The following is a 14,568-nucleotide window of genomic DNA, read 5'->3' on the forward strand; positions in this document are numbered from 1 at the left end:
CTTGGGGCATTCAGCCTGGTTGGAGGCCAGGGCTCTCTGTAGAAGTCAGCAGGAGACAGAGAAGTAGTAAGAGGAACATGCAGCCAGCATGACAGCTTTCCTCTCTCTTCTGAGTTCATATGAGGTCTCACTGGGTGCCAAGGCCACTATCAGAGAGGCTGTAGATCACAGTGGTTAGGATCTAAGGATCCCATCCCAGCTCATTCACTTCTATACCAATGTGATCTGATACCAAGTACTAAAGCAGTTAAGTGTCTCCATTTTCTCAGTATGGATGACAGCAAAGCCTGGGGCTCCCAATGTAGTGGTGACAATGAGAATAGAAAATGACCAAACCCGGGCCGGGAGTTTGGCCTAGTGGTAGAGTGCTTGCCTAGCATACACAAAGCCCTAGGTTCGATTCCTCAGTTCTACATGCACAGGACAAGCCAGGAATGGTGTTGGGACTCAAGTGAAAGCGCTCTGGCCTTGAGAAAGCCCAAGGACAGTGCCCAGGCCCTTAGTTCAAGCCCCAGGACTGGCAGAGAGAGAGAAAGGGGATGGCAGGGAGAATGGCCAAGCCCTTGGTATGCTGTCATGGCCCAGTGAGTGCGAGTGTACAGCGTGATCCTGGTCCCTACAGTAGGAATTCCACTGGGGAGAGCATTTGTCTCCTCATTTTACAGATGGAAACCTGTGCCAGCTTCGATGGCACCTTTGGTTTCTCATACCCAATAAAGACTAAGACTCTCATCTAATGTGTATAGCATCCAAGCTCCTGGAAGTTCTCTGACATAGCATCACTTTCCAAATGTGAGCCTTCAAATACTCTAAGCTCCACTCTTGCTGTTTCCGTCCTCCACCCTATTCTGGCAGCACTAACTGCGGGATCAGAGAACATGGTCTGAAGGCACTTTGTTACATGAAGAGAGGGCTGGTGCCTTTGAGAGATAGAGCCTTCTCTGACCACAACCAGAAACTCTCCACAGGCTACTTTACCTTAAGATCCAGGCAGAGACTGACTGGGACAGGAGGGTCCCAGGAGAGACCTTGATCTGCGTGTGATTTCTCTCTGCTTCTTTGGGCAAGAAATTCTGACAGCTTCTTTCTCTTTTTCCCACAGTGGCCCACGAGCACCTTAAGGAGAGGGGGTTGTTTGGCCTCCCTGCCCCAGGCACCAACCCCTCTGACTATTACCACCAGATGACCCTCATGGCGGGCCACCCTGCACCTTATGGGGACCTACTAATGCAGAGTGGGGGTGCCACTGGCGCAGGCCATCTCCACGACTACCTCAATCCTGTGGATGGTAAGTTCTGATAGGTAAAAGTATGGGATGGGAACATGGAGCCAGGGCAAAACAGGATGCAGAGTCGGGGCTGAGTGGAGCTCCCCCCACCCCCGCCTGGCTACAGAGGGCTATCACTGCTCTCTCTGAAGCCAGGGTCTCTACAAAGAAGTCTAGACTTCTTCCTAGTGTTAGCTAACCCACCATCAACAAGAAGACTATATATGTCTCCAGACAACACTCCAGATGTGAGGCTGTGGCCCTCAAGCAGATGAAACACACTCATCTTTGTTCTTGTGGAAGCTGCAGTATACTGGGGAGACATAGGCAATGGAAGAAATTGTTATACTGAACTGCTGGTAGAAATGGATGGAAACAAGCTGAGCACTGGTGCCTCATACCTATAATCCTAGCTACTCAGAAGGCTGAGGTCTGAGGATGAAGATTTGAAGGCAACAAAAGAAAAGGAAAGTCCATGAAATTCATATCTTCAATAAGTAAGAAGTAGAGCTGTCAACCTTGAGTGAAAAAGCTTAGGACAGCATTTAAGTCCTGAGTTCAAGCGCCCATAATTCCCCCCCAATCCCAGCCCCACCCCCACATTCACACACAAAGGAAAAGAAATGGACTAAGGAAGCACAGTAGGAAACTGAGGAGGGAGTACTGAGTAGTGTGCAATGTGGAGAGAGGGGGAAAGAAACCTCCTTTGGGGAGATGATGTTCAAGCACAGAATTAGAAAGTTTGAGCCATGCAGAAGTCTAGGGGACGAGACATCCAAGCAGACCTGTCAGCCAGTGCATAGGGCCAAGGAAGCAGCAGGCTACTTGACTCCAAAGGCCAGTGTGGTTGGTAGGGAGCCAGTGTGAGTCAGGGAAAGCACCAAGGCCATAATTCACAGGTAAATTGTGCCAAGCCATTGATAAAGATGTTGGCTTGCATTGGCGTGAGATGGGACACTGCAGCGTGCCTTGGAGTGAGAAGAGCTTGCTTTCTCAATGGAAACTCAGTTCATTTCAGGATAAGCAGAAGCACACCCATTTGGTAGAAGTGGAGATCGTTCATGATGGGATGTGTGTGTTGCTAGATCCCCCGTGGAGAGAAGAGAAAGAGAAGTCAAGAGCTACACCTGGTCTGGGGCTCAGGTCACTGTAGCATTGCATTCTGGCCACCAGCCAGCTTTGTCCACGGATGGGACCCAAAGGCTCTCAACTGTAGCTGATTGGTACTTCCCAGACATGGAAGATGGCAGGCTCCCCAGGCCTGAAGTGCACCTGACAAGGAGCAGGCCCTGGGTGTGTGTGTGTGTGTGTGTGTGTGTGTGTGTGTGTGTGTGTGTGTGTGTGTGTGTTGGGCAAAGGGAATGAATGGCAGCTGGAGAAGAATATGGAAGAGAAAGATGTAAACTCATTAGGGCGGAAGCCACTTGAGTGAGAGAGCAGCAGCAGGCTGGGACAGCTTTGGTCATCAGGGCATTTGCCAATGGTTGTCATGTGAAGGAGTTGAGCATCTCTGAGAACAGGAAGGCCAAGGCTGGAGGAGCAGAGGAGCGAGGAGGCAAGTTCATGGGTGTGTGAGAGAGCTCATCATGATGTCTTTGTCGCATCATCATCGTCATCATCAATTATCATCATCATCATTATCATCATCATCAATCATCTAGCTGCTGAATCATTCATCATACCCTCACCCTCCTCTCTTTACCAGACCCTGAGGTTGGCAAAGAAAGGATTTCAGACCTGAGATGTGGCAGAGATCTTTCTCCACACACTCATTCAGGAACAGGCAAGCAACTCCTTTCCCTTGGTTCCAAATCCAAGGAACTCTAGCCAGGCCAGAATTCTCTCCTGTATTTGTCACTCCTTAATGTCTACATTTTTCCCAAACAAGTTTACTTGTTTGGGAAAGGATTAAATCCATGCCGTATCACTGATCTGTGCCTCAGTTCTTCTCAAACCAGTTTCAGCCAGAGCTAGAATCTGCTTCAGCTTTTAGTAATGTTTTAGGCACTTATACTCAGCTTGGGTCCCTGGGGGAATGTGTCATTCTGCTGAATCTAACAGACTGAGTATGCCCAAATCCCAGCCCCTCCCTCCCCCCTCCCTTGAACCATGGGAGCCAGGTGGACCCTGCCAGTCCCTAAATTTCCTGCAGCCATCCTTCTCCTCCTACTGAGGAATTTTGAGCCCATACAATGATGTGTGCCAGTGGCTCTTTCTATCGAGTTTCTTTGTCTTCAGCATACTTACACTCATTTTTATTTTATTTGTGCCAATACAAGGGTTAAACTCAGAGCCTCACACTCTCCCTTGCCTTTTTTTGCTCAAGGTCATCACTCTACCACTTGAACACACCTCTACTTCCAGCTTTTTTCTGGTTAATTGGAGATAAAAGTTTCATGAAATTTTCTACCCAGACTGGCTTTGAATTGTAATTCACAGATATCAACCTTCTGGATAGCTAGGATTGCAGGCATGAATCATCAGTGCCTAACTAAATGCCAAGCTTTAAACAGGAATTTGGACATATGAACTCTGCAGGAGACAGGGCCCTAAGAGGTCATAAGTTAAGGAGAACGTGCCTTCTCTGTCTGTCTGTCTCTCTTTATCTCTTTCACACACACGCACACACACACACACACACACACACACACTTACTTGACACCTACTATGTGCCATGCCAGGCATGTCCTAAAAGGAAGAACTACTACAGGGAGAGGTTTAGCATGTGGCATGGAGGTGTTCAGGTAGGATGTGTGCCAGACCCAGAGGCAGCCTGGGCAGGAGAAATCCTAGGGAATGTTCACCCCAGCCCACTCACGAGAAACCACAGCGTAACTGTAACCAAGTCGTGTGTTCTCAAAGTGACTGTGTAGTTAATATTTTTAATTGACTTGCCTTTTAGGGTTAAATGAGTAAGTAGCGCTTAAAATGGAGCTTTCTATCTTTTCCTGGAATGGACTGAGAATTGATGAACTGAGGCAGATGCCCATCTTTGTCTCCATATCCATGGAACCTGCAATAATCTCACCTGGGGAGACACACCTTACTAGTGGAAAATCCTGTAAACAGACCAGCATGGCCTCTGAGAGTGTCCTAGAGGCCCAGATGCTGCGCTCATCTTCCCCGAGGGTCTAAATTGGAGCAGGACAAAACAGTTGCATGGTTTTTGAGGGCTTCTCACCTTCGATGTCCTGATGTACTGCAAAAAGACTAGGGAGCAAAGCCACATGGGAAGGTCACAGATCAGTCAAGAAAGCCAAGGTTGCCCAGCAACCAGTGATTCACACCTGTAACCCTAAATACTCAGGAGGCTGAGATCTAAGCATCATAGTCTGAAGCCAGCTCCAAGCAAGAAAGTCCATGAAACTCTTATCTCTAATTAGACACCCAAAGACAGGAAGTGGAACTGTGGCTCAAGCAATAGACTGCTAGCTTTGAGCACAAAAAGCTCAAGGATAGCACCCAGCCCCTGAGTTCAAGCCCCAGGACCAGCACACACACGCACACATGCAAGTCAAAGTCACCCTTCTGCCAGTGACAATTGGCTGGTTGTCACGAGAGCCTTAATGCAGCACCTTCTTGCCTTACAGTGTTAAATATTGGTGATTTAACGACAGCTATGTAGCAGCCACATCCTGCCTCCCCAACCCATGCCCCATTGAGAAGATTGAAATGTTTCCGATTGAAATACTGTTTACAGCCCATATTTCCTCTGAGCAGTGTATTTTATTGTCATATTGACACTAATTTGACTTGGATGTCACCTCCATTCTGACACTCGTTCTTTATGCTGCCTGTGAATCCGGTGGGAGGGAGCGTCCAGAAATAGTTACATTGATCACAGCACAGAGAGCTGCCCGGGTAGGGGCTGCCAGAGACTGAGACTCCAGGCTCAGCCTGGGACATAAAAGGAGACCAAAGAGATTAGGCAACTGAATGCAGGCCTGCACTGGATGGTATGTATGCGCTATCTGATAAACCTGCACACATAAATATACAAAGCCACTTCCCAGAAGGGGGCCCCGAGATCTAGACCCTGGGTTTCTCTGCCCTACCCCCATCATGTAACTAGGAATTATTATAGGGCTGCACAGCCTGCTTCTGCTGCCTCTGTTTCCCACTAACGAGAAGCTATGGATGGCCATGTGGAGAACATTTTGGGGTTCTTCAGCTGGATTCCTCAGAGCATACCATTCCATGAGTCCAGAGAAGACCTGATCAAAGTTGGGCCATACAGAAGCTGCTTGCTAGCCACTAGAGATGATGGGCCCTCCATGCCTATCACAAATCTATGTCCTATTGTCCCCAGGGGAGAGTATCCCAGCTCCTTGCTGAGGGTGGCACTGGGCCTCCGGGTCCTTGCACAGGACAGAGACGTCTCTTAGACTTCAGGCCCTGAGAGAGTGCCTAACCTGACTGCACAGAAGCCATCCCAGCTTTGAGTGACACGTTAATGCCCCCTCCCCTACCAGCTCACAGCATCCCCAAATTGGGCTCCCCAGCCTGGCTTCCATGCAGTAAACCAACTTTGAGACAGTCAGTTGCTTGACCAAAGCACCAGGCCACAGATGTGAAGCGGTCAGAGTCTGGCCTCTGGCTGAGGGTACCTTTTGCCCTTTCCCACTGCCCCAAGGACAGCAGCAGGCCTCTCTCCTTGGCATTCTTGGACTGTCTAGGGTTATCTTGCCTGAGAGGCACACTGTGAATCTCGCCTGGGGCTCTGGGCTCTAACTTCATCTCTCAGGGAATTCTGTGCCTCAGTGCTGCACAAGAGGCAGGTGGATGAATGAACACACATGAATGAACAAAAGAAAGAAGCAGGGTATTGGCTGAGTGACAGGGACTCATAGTAGCTAGAGGCTCCTAGCTACTCAGGAGTCTGAGATCTGAGGATGATGGATCAAAGCCAGCCTGGACATTAAAGTCTGGGAGACTCAGACTAATCAGCAAAACGGCTGGAAGTGCAGGTATGGCTCAAGTGGTAAGAGTGCCAGCCTTGAATACAAGCCCCAGTTTCAGCACACACACACACACACACACACACACACACACACACACACACACACACCCCACACACACACACAGCCAGTAAACACTAGGGTATGAAACCAGGTCCAGAGACAGGTGGGGACAGGATAGGCTGGCTAGGCTTCCAGCCAGGTAAGGACAGCAGGTGGCCTGTCTCCTAGTGACAGACCAGCTTTAGAGCAGGCGCTTCCACAGATGAATGGACGCTGTGGCTCTGCCAGCCCCAAGCTATAAATCACAGGCAAGACCGTGGGAAATGAATGCCAGGCTTTTCTTCCTATTTAGTAATTTATCAAGGGAAGAGGCACATTAATACACATATTTCCCCTGAGGGGTGGGAATAACGGAGATGAATATCACTGTCAGATTTGGCCTGTTTTTCTCTTGTTAGGGGCGCCCAAGAGGGTGGTAATCAGAGTGTTAGCAGTAATATATATATATATATATATATATATATATATATATTTAATGTATGACAAGATGTGTGTATTCTTCCTTCAGTAAACATTAGATCTTTCGTCTCTTCTATTTTTCCACTTGTGACTTCTAAGCGATCCGTCTTTGGGAGGACTGGCTTTTGCAGCTGACGTTGAAGTGAGCAGTGACCAGGTCACTCAGGAAATAAGAGCCAAGAAGCTCAGGAGAGGCCTGAATGACATTGATGAGTGGATGTGTAGTGACAGCTGGATTGCCACATGGAATGACCATCCTTTCTAGAATTGCCTTACCTTCCTTCTTCATTGACTGGAGATTCACTCTGTCCATCACAACAGGCCTCTCTGCCCCAAGGAAACTGAATCCATCTCTTCCCTCCAGAATGTCACTGGTTGTAGGCCCTGTCCCTAGAGTTACAGTGTATCTTCACAACCCTGCAAAGTTAAGCCATATGACCTCACTGTAGAGAGCAGGAAAGAGAGGCTCAAGAAGGCTGAGTTTATCAGCTCTAAAAATGCCACGAAGGGACAGAGGTGGCCAACCAGAAAACTCTCCATGTGCCCCTGTCAACTTCTGAGTTGTGTCCTCCTTGAAATGTCTCACCTTTTCTCCTGGACTCTGCCCAGGGTGTAGCCACAGTGGCACATGATCCTGGCATCTACGCATCAGCTCTAGGACCCCAGTCCTTTCTTCCTTGGGCTGTGTAGCCTAAGCACACGGACACTTCTGTAAAAATGGAGAATCGTTTCCATTGGACAACTGTGCAAATGAAATCATTTGACACATTCCAGACCCTGGAACCTGCCAAGGAAGCATTCCATCAGAACTGAGGCTCTCTCATTACATCATTGCAGTGTTGCTTGGTCAGCACATCGCCTTTTCATGGTTTGTGCATCAGGGATACAGTGGTAAGAGGAGAAGGCCTTAAGATACTGATACATGAGAGAGAAAGACCAACACAGAGAGAGAGAGAGAGAGAGAGAGAGAGAGAGAGAGAGAGAGAGAGAGAGAGAGGGAGGAAGAAGGAGAGAGCCAGCAGATAACTGTAAGAGTGATGCACTCACTAGTATGACCCTTGTTTGAACAGATGGGTCTGACCATGAGAACCATTGCCCAGCTTGAAGAGGTAAGCAAAGACTTCCAGGAGGAGGTGTCCATCCAGTAAGGACAGGGGTGGTACAAGAAGAAGCTACATTTGCATAGGCCCTGTGTAGTTGTGCCAAAGGATAGAGCACAAGGAGATCAGAGTGGCAAGGTAAAGCCCAACAGTGAGCCTTCATTACAATAGCACAGGGGAGTCTGGGAAAGTTTGAGGGAAAGGCAAAAACACAATCTGATTTGCAAGTTAAAAAGCTGTCTTGGAAACCAGGTGTGGTGGCTCACGCCTGTAATCCTAGCTACTCAGGAGGCTGAGATCTGAGGATCAAGGTTCAAAGACAATCCAGGCACCAATTAATCAAAAAATCAAAAACCAGAAGTGGCACTATAGCTCAAGGGATAGGGTGGTAACCTTGAGCTGAAGAGCTCAGGGACAGTGCCCAGGCCCAGAGTTTAAGACCCACGACCAAAACACAAAAAGTTGTCTTGGCGAAAATGAAGGAATTTAGGGGCACAGGAGAGCCTCCTTGGGTGGTGTCATGAAAAGGGAAGCTCTGCCGATTTTAATTGTGAGTGAACATGGGAAGTAATCTTGCTCAGTCTCAGTTGGCTCCTCTGTAAAATGGGGCAGGTTGGCACACAGCATGGTGTTAGACACAGAGGCAGAACGCAGCAATGCATAAAGCATGACAGTGATGTGCATGAAGCAGGAGTGGCCTGGAAAGCTCAGCAAACCACACACTGAAAACTGGCTTGGCTAGTGCCGATCAGAGCCCTTCTTCTTCCAAACCCACCCAAGCAGGCTTTCTTGTCCCCCACTTACCTGTCCTTCCTCCCCTTTCCCTACTCTATCACCTGCCAACCCAAAACAGGTGACACTGATGTGCTTTTTGTTGGCTCTCCCACAGTGTCACGATTCTCCAGCCCTCGGGTGACCCCCCGCCTGAGCCGCAAGCGTGCACTCTCCATTTCCCCGCTCTCTGATGCCAGCCTTGACCTACAGCGCATGATCCGGACCTCACCCAACTCATTGGTGGCTTACATCAACAACTCACGCAGCAGCTCAGCCGCCAGCGGCTCTTATGGACACCTGTCGGCAGGTGCCCTCAGGTGAGCCCCACCTGCAGGCTGGAAGGGTCTAGTGTGTTGATTGTTGCTGTAAGCTAAGGAGAAAAAGGCAGGATTTGCTATTATTTGTGACTAAGCACACTCAGCAACTTTATAACCATGATATGTTGTAAGTGTGCCTACCCAGGGAGTACCACTTCCTATAGTGACCCGGTGACATCAGAGATGTTTGAGCTCAAAGGAGATGTTCTTAGTATTTCACTGGTCATGGTAGAGTAGACAGTTACTGACCAACATAGGAGGCCACACCAAATGTGACATATATCCTAAGCAATTCCCTTAGGTATTGCATCTGCACTAAACCATGTCAGAGCTGCTCCTCCCCTCCCCTCTGTGGCCCGTGAGTCTTCTGAGACCTCAGATCTCCACCACTGTGACTGAAATTTGCATGCTCAAATTTGATGACCTTCCATGGGAGGTCGTGTTTGCTTGGAATACTGGGAGAGCTGGGCCCAGAACGGGGAGTGAGGAAGAATAACAAGCACATCAATTATCTTTTCCTGCACGTCACTCTGACTCAGAATGTTTTAAAATAATTATCTCCCATAGTGTCTGCAGGTCAAGAGTTTGAGACAGGTTTAGCTTGGAATCTCCCAGACCTTGTGGCTTCCTCCTTGCTCTGTCATACCATTGGTGCCACCATATTGTGAAGATGTCTATGCAGCCCATGGAGAAGTTTTCAGCCAGAAGAAGCCTGCAGGGCTGTAGGCTACTTGAATGTTCTTGAACACAGAGCCAATGCCCACCCCAGGGCTGTTGGAGGGAGCAGGTGGGAGCCACATGGTCTTCCATGGTGTGCTCCCAGGTCACCAGCATGCACTCTGTCTCCTGCTATGCAAAGAGGGGATCAGAGTGAGAAGTGGGAAGAAACTCAGGATCTTGACAAGGGAACTTTAGAACTAGCTTCCAGAGCTGAATGGGGCTCTGTTAAGCAGACAGCAATGATACAGAAACCCATCTCAGGTGTCAGAACAGTGGAGAGGCCAGGAATAGGGCTGAGATGGGGCCAGCCTGCCAATGGAGAAGGAGCTAAGCTGAAAGGAGAGGCCACTGCAGGTTCCTGAGTCAGGAAAAGCCATGGTAATGGTGCATTTGTAGCACCATGATGCTTGATTCTTTGGACGGGGTCCTCTCTGCACATGGAATCTCCACCTAACTGAGACCCCCATACACCTGCCCCTCTTCCCTTCTGCTTTCCATTGTAGCCCAGCCTTCACTTTCCCCCATCCCATCAACCCTGTGGCCTACCAGCAGATCCTCAACCAGCAGCGAGGCCTAGGATCAGCCTTTGGACACACGCCACCCCTGATCCAGCCCTCACCCACCTTCCTGGCCCAGCAGCCTATGGCCCTCACCTCCATCAATGCTGCGCCCACCCAGCTCAATAGCAGCAGCAGCAACTGCCTGAGTGACGCCAGCCAGGTAGGTGGGCACAGGGAACAGTAAGAGTGGGTTATCACGTAGCATCAGGCACTCACCAGGGCTGTTCACTGCTGAGACATGATGGAGGCCTCTGGGCTCAGGGGGTGACTTCAGCACTTGACAAAAGGTTGCTGACCAGGAGCTCTGGGCTGGGATGGTGAAAAATTCCCCCAACAGCTCAGGTCTGTTTTTCCCTATCCAGTTGTTTTTCCTATCCATAATTAGTAGATGAAAAAACTCTCTAACCCATAGGATGTGGCACTGTAAAGACCCAGTGCACAGTATAGAAATGAGTATGTAAATGAAGAAGAATGTAGAGATTCCTATTAGAGCAAGGGTTTCCCACAGGCTTTCCCACACTATCTTGTTCAACTCTCCAATGGGCCTTCAGCATACCTGGGCATCTTAGCACAGTGCCTGCCGATGTTGTATACCACCAACATCTGGAAGTGACGGATATCCTGGTTTGTACAGGAAGACACAAAGACAGATAAGCATAAGCTTTGGATTCAGATTCTGCTTGTTCCTTGGCTTTGCTGAAAAATAGCTGTGTTTACCGCTCTTGGCCTGAGCCAGCTCTTATGCAAATGCTGTTCAGGTTGCATCATGGTACAGCCAAACACACTCCAGTGTCCAGTGTCCCTGAGAGCCCCAGATTGTAGATTATGCAATGAGAATCCTAGAGATGAAGCAGCTGTCCCAAGCCACCCCCCCGGCAAGTGGCCAGTGCATAGATGGCTAGTAGATGTGGTCTTGTCTTGGGGAGGATGGCAAGATGCCCACAGAATATCCTTTCTATATCCCAGGGCTCTAGGTGGCACCCAGAATCCCTGCACATAGTTGCTATTGGCATTTTTAAGGGTCACTTGAAACTAAAGTCCTAGCCCTTCCCCTGAGGAGGTAAGCACCCCTGCCTCTAGAGCTGGATGTTTCTACTGTGCTCTAAGAGTGCCTCATCATTTGGGTGGGTCTTCTCTTTCCTGAGGCCCTAGGGAGGTGGAAGCAGTAGCTTCATGTAGACGAGTGATGGCAGCTGAGGTCTGAACTTTGCCTGGCAGGCCCTGGCTGGAGAACCAGGCTGGGATAATGAAGTTTCTTATGCTTCAAACATGGGAATGGATTAGACAGGCTGTGTGGGGACAGAGGTAGAATTCTGAGTGTCCTTGCTCTGCATCTATGTAACAGACTATTTTCTGTGCCCTCACTCAGAACAAGCAGAGCAGCGAGTCGGCTGTAAGCAGCACCGTGAATCCCATCACGATTCACAAGCGCAGCAAGGTCAAGACAGAGACCGAGGGTCTGCGGCCAGCCTCTCCACTAGGACTGACCCAGGTAACCTCCTGGCCACTCTCACTGTCCCGGTGTGTAGGACCTGGCCAGATGTCCTCACTTAACTTCTAGTTTGGTTGTACCCTTGGTACTAAATAGGAGAGAAAAAATAAGGGAAGAAGAAAGAGGAAGTGAGAGAGGGAATCAAGTAGGGAAGAAGAAAGGGAGAGAAGAAGGAAAGGAAGGAAGGAAGGGAAGGAAGGAAGGAAGGAAGGAAGGAAGGAAGGAAGGAAGGAAGGAAGGAAGGCAGGCAGGCAGGCAGGCAAGCTGCATGCATGCATAAATGGATGGATCGAAAGGTGGGATGAGCAGGGTAGGCACACAGGGCTGTGAGCTTTCTAATGCTATATATCCCCAGCACTTTATATATAGAACATGTTTTTTTAAACACGTGCTATCTGAATGGATGAATGAATGAATGAATGAGTGAGTGAGTGGGTGAATGGGTGAATGGATAAATGAACAAACTTCACATTCCCTTCTGTCCTGTCTTGGCCTGTAACCATATCCCTACCTATTTCAGCCTTGAGCAACAAAAGCCTCATTGAACTGAGTTGCTCATGTTCCCTGAATGGCTCAAGCCCTCAAGTTTACCCTCCTTCCTCACACTTCAGCCCCCACCCCATTTCCATTGCCACTGGCCCTTATGGGTAAGGGAACTCAGAATACCAGATATTCATTCAGCCTAGCTCCTGAGTCCCTTTGGGAAGGCGTGGAGGATGATTCCTGGAGGTAAAGTGAGAAATGTGAGATAGGATATGGCTTAAGTGGTAGAGTCCTTCCTAACAACCACAGAGTTCAACCCCCGATACCACCAAAAAGTAAAAATAGAATAAAATGAAGAATAAGGAGACCAAGAGCCTATAAGCCTAACTACTCAGGAGACTGAGATCTGAGGATTGCAATTCAAAGCCAGCCTGGACTTGAGATTCTTATCTCCATTTATCCACCAAAGGCCTGAAGTGGAGGCATGGCTTAAGGGATAGAGTATCAGCCTTGAGTGGGAAAAAATTAAAGGATAGTGACTAGAGGCCCTGAGTTCAAGTGTTCCCTCCCTCCTTCTCGCCCTCCCCCCTCTCTCTCTTCCTCTCTCGCTTTCTCGCTTTCTCGCTCTCTCGCTCTCTCTCTCTCTCTCTCTCTCTCTCTCTCTCTCTCTCTCTCTCTCTCTCTCTCTCACACACACACACACACACACACACACACACACACACACACAGAAAGAGTGAGAGACAGAGAGGAATGGAATAGCCCCACAGCCTGGCACCAGTCTGTCTTGTATTGAGAGCCTTGTACACATCCTTTTGAAAGCCCTGCTATTTGCTAAGATGGCTGCCAGGCAGCTTCTACTCCCTATTATGCGAAGGGCATGAGGTCTGCTGACTTGAGAGGCAAGCTGCCTGCCCACCAGCCTTCACAGGGGCATGGCTCCATCCGTTTCCACAGACTCCCCAGCGTGGCTACCAGGGATGCTCGGGACCTCCCATCCTTGACTCCCCACATGTACTGCACTATTCTTCATCAGGACTGTAAACCATCGGGCATGCTTTGGGCACTTAATTTTCATGAAATATTGGGTCCTGTTATTGTCAAGCAAACAGAGCAGTTGGTGACAAATTCTCCTCCCCTTGCTGACACCACAACCGCTCTCAGCATGATGCATGTCTCGGCCATCATCAAGGGCTGCTGAAATTGATGAGGCCAGCACATATCTGGGGAAGATACACATGGCTAATCTGAGGACAGGGCAAAGGCATGCACTGGCTCTGTGCATCTAGGAGACCTGGCCAGGAGGCCCCAGGATCGCCCTCCACCACAGGTAGGCTGTGCAGAGCCAGCCTTTTCTCCTGGCATGGGAAGCCCTTTCATTGCTGAGATGATCTCCACGCCCTGTGTGCATGCACATGCCTTCTCTTGGCAGAAAACTCAGTGACTCGCCTTACCACAAAAGCCTGCAAATAACAAGCAGGGTGACACCAGCTTGGTGTGAGGATCACACCTCGTGCCTCGGAGCACACCTCTGCTTGTCCTGTCAGTCTACCTGCTTCTTCAGGTCGGGTCTGAAGCAAGCAGAGACTAGATCACAGGAATGTGGTATAGCTGGGTCATCATGGAGAGCAGTGTTAGGAGACGCTCTCATCCCCTCTCCCCACAATGTCATTGCAGTAGCCCCCTCACCCGCTAGAGACCCAAAGCAAGGCTTCCCATGCTGCCCTGCTCCCAGGGTCCCATGCAACCATAGTTAGTCACTGCTGTCTTCAGCCTCTTCAGAACAGGGAAGCCCCAAAAGGCGCCTCAAAACAAGCCAGGAGCCCCTTTTGTAGAGGCCCACTGGAAAGCCAGTGAAAATGTTGGGTCTGTAACTCACATCAGAAGTCCTGAGGCTGACTTCTAGATTCCAAGAAATGAACTCACTGTTGTTAAGTCTCTGATGCCAAGGGACACTGGGGCTCTGGATCCAGCAAGAGCTCATCCTTAGCTTGCCCTACTGGTGTGTCCCAGGAGGGTTTGACTATTAACATTAAATTCATGGCTTTAGCTTGGCTCTGAGTGTGTCTGGCAGGCCAGTGGGATTTTAGAGAGTCCTAGATAGACTTTGCAAACCCTCCGTTCACCTCTTATCTGTCCTGGGTATGTTGGCCTCTCCCCTTCTTTAACCCCGGGCCTAGTCCTCATTCTGTGTTCAGATGCTGCATCCAGCCAGCTCCATTCAGTACCAGCTAAGGTAGAGATACCCTATGACCTTCTGCTTTCTCTCCATCTTTTTAAAATGTTCCCACGGCCCTAAGGGCAGTTGAAGTCAAGGCTGCTCCAGACTTATTGCTTGTTCTGGGAAGGATTAATCCCTTTCCTCAGGCCCCAGT

The 14,568-nt window shown here is 49.4% G+C and overlaps 1 protein-coding gene across 2 annotated transcripts in view; it reads left to right on the top strand.

Annotated features, from left to right (window-relative positions):
- The window catches only part of Gli2 (GLI family zinc finger 2), a 167,584-nt gene that overhangs the window by 138,350 nt on the left and 14,666 nt on the right, over positions 1-14,568 (top strand). For both annotated transcript variants that reach the window (XM_090342971.1, XM_090342970.1), the window contains 4 exons: positions 1,103-1,288; positions 8,737-8,938; positions 10,162-10,378; positions 11,588-11,710. In XM_090342971.1, the coding sequence (XP_090199097.1) occupies positions 1,103-1,288; positions 8,737-8,938; positions 10,162-10,378; positions 11,588-11,710 (728 nt within the window). The remainder of the gene's footprint in view (positions 1-1,102; positions 1,289-8,736; positions 8,939-10,161; positions 10,379-11,587; positions 11,711-14,568) is intronic.

Source organism: Megascapheus bottae, chromosome 12 (genome assembly GCF_031878675.1).
Source record: "Megascapheus bottae isolate mThoBot1 chromosome 12, mThoBot2.hap1, whole genome shotgun sequence".
In the NCBI taxonomy this organism is placed as follows: Eukaryota; Metazoa; Chordata; class Mammalia; order Rodentia; family Geomyidae; genus Megascapheus; species Megascapheus bottae.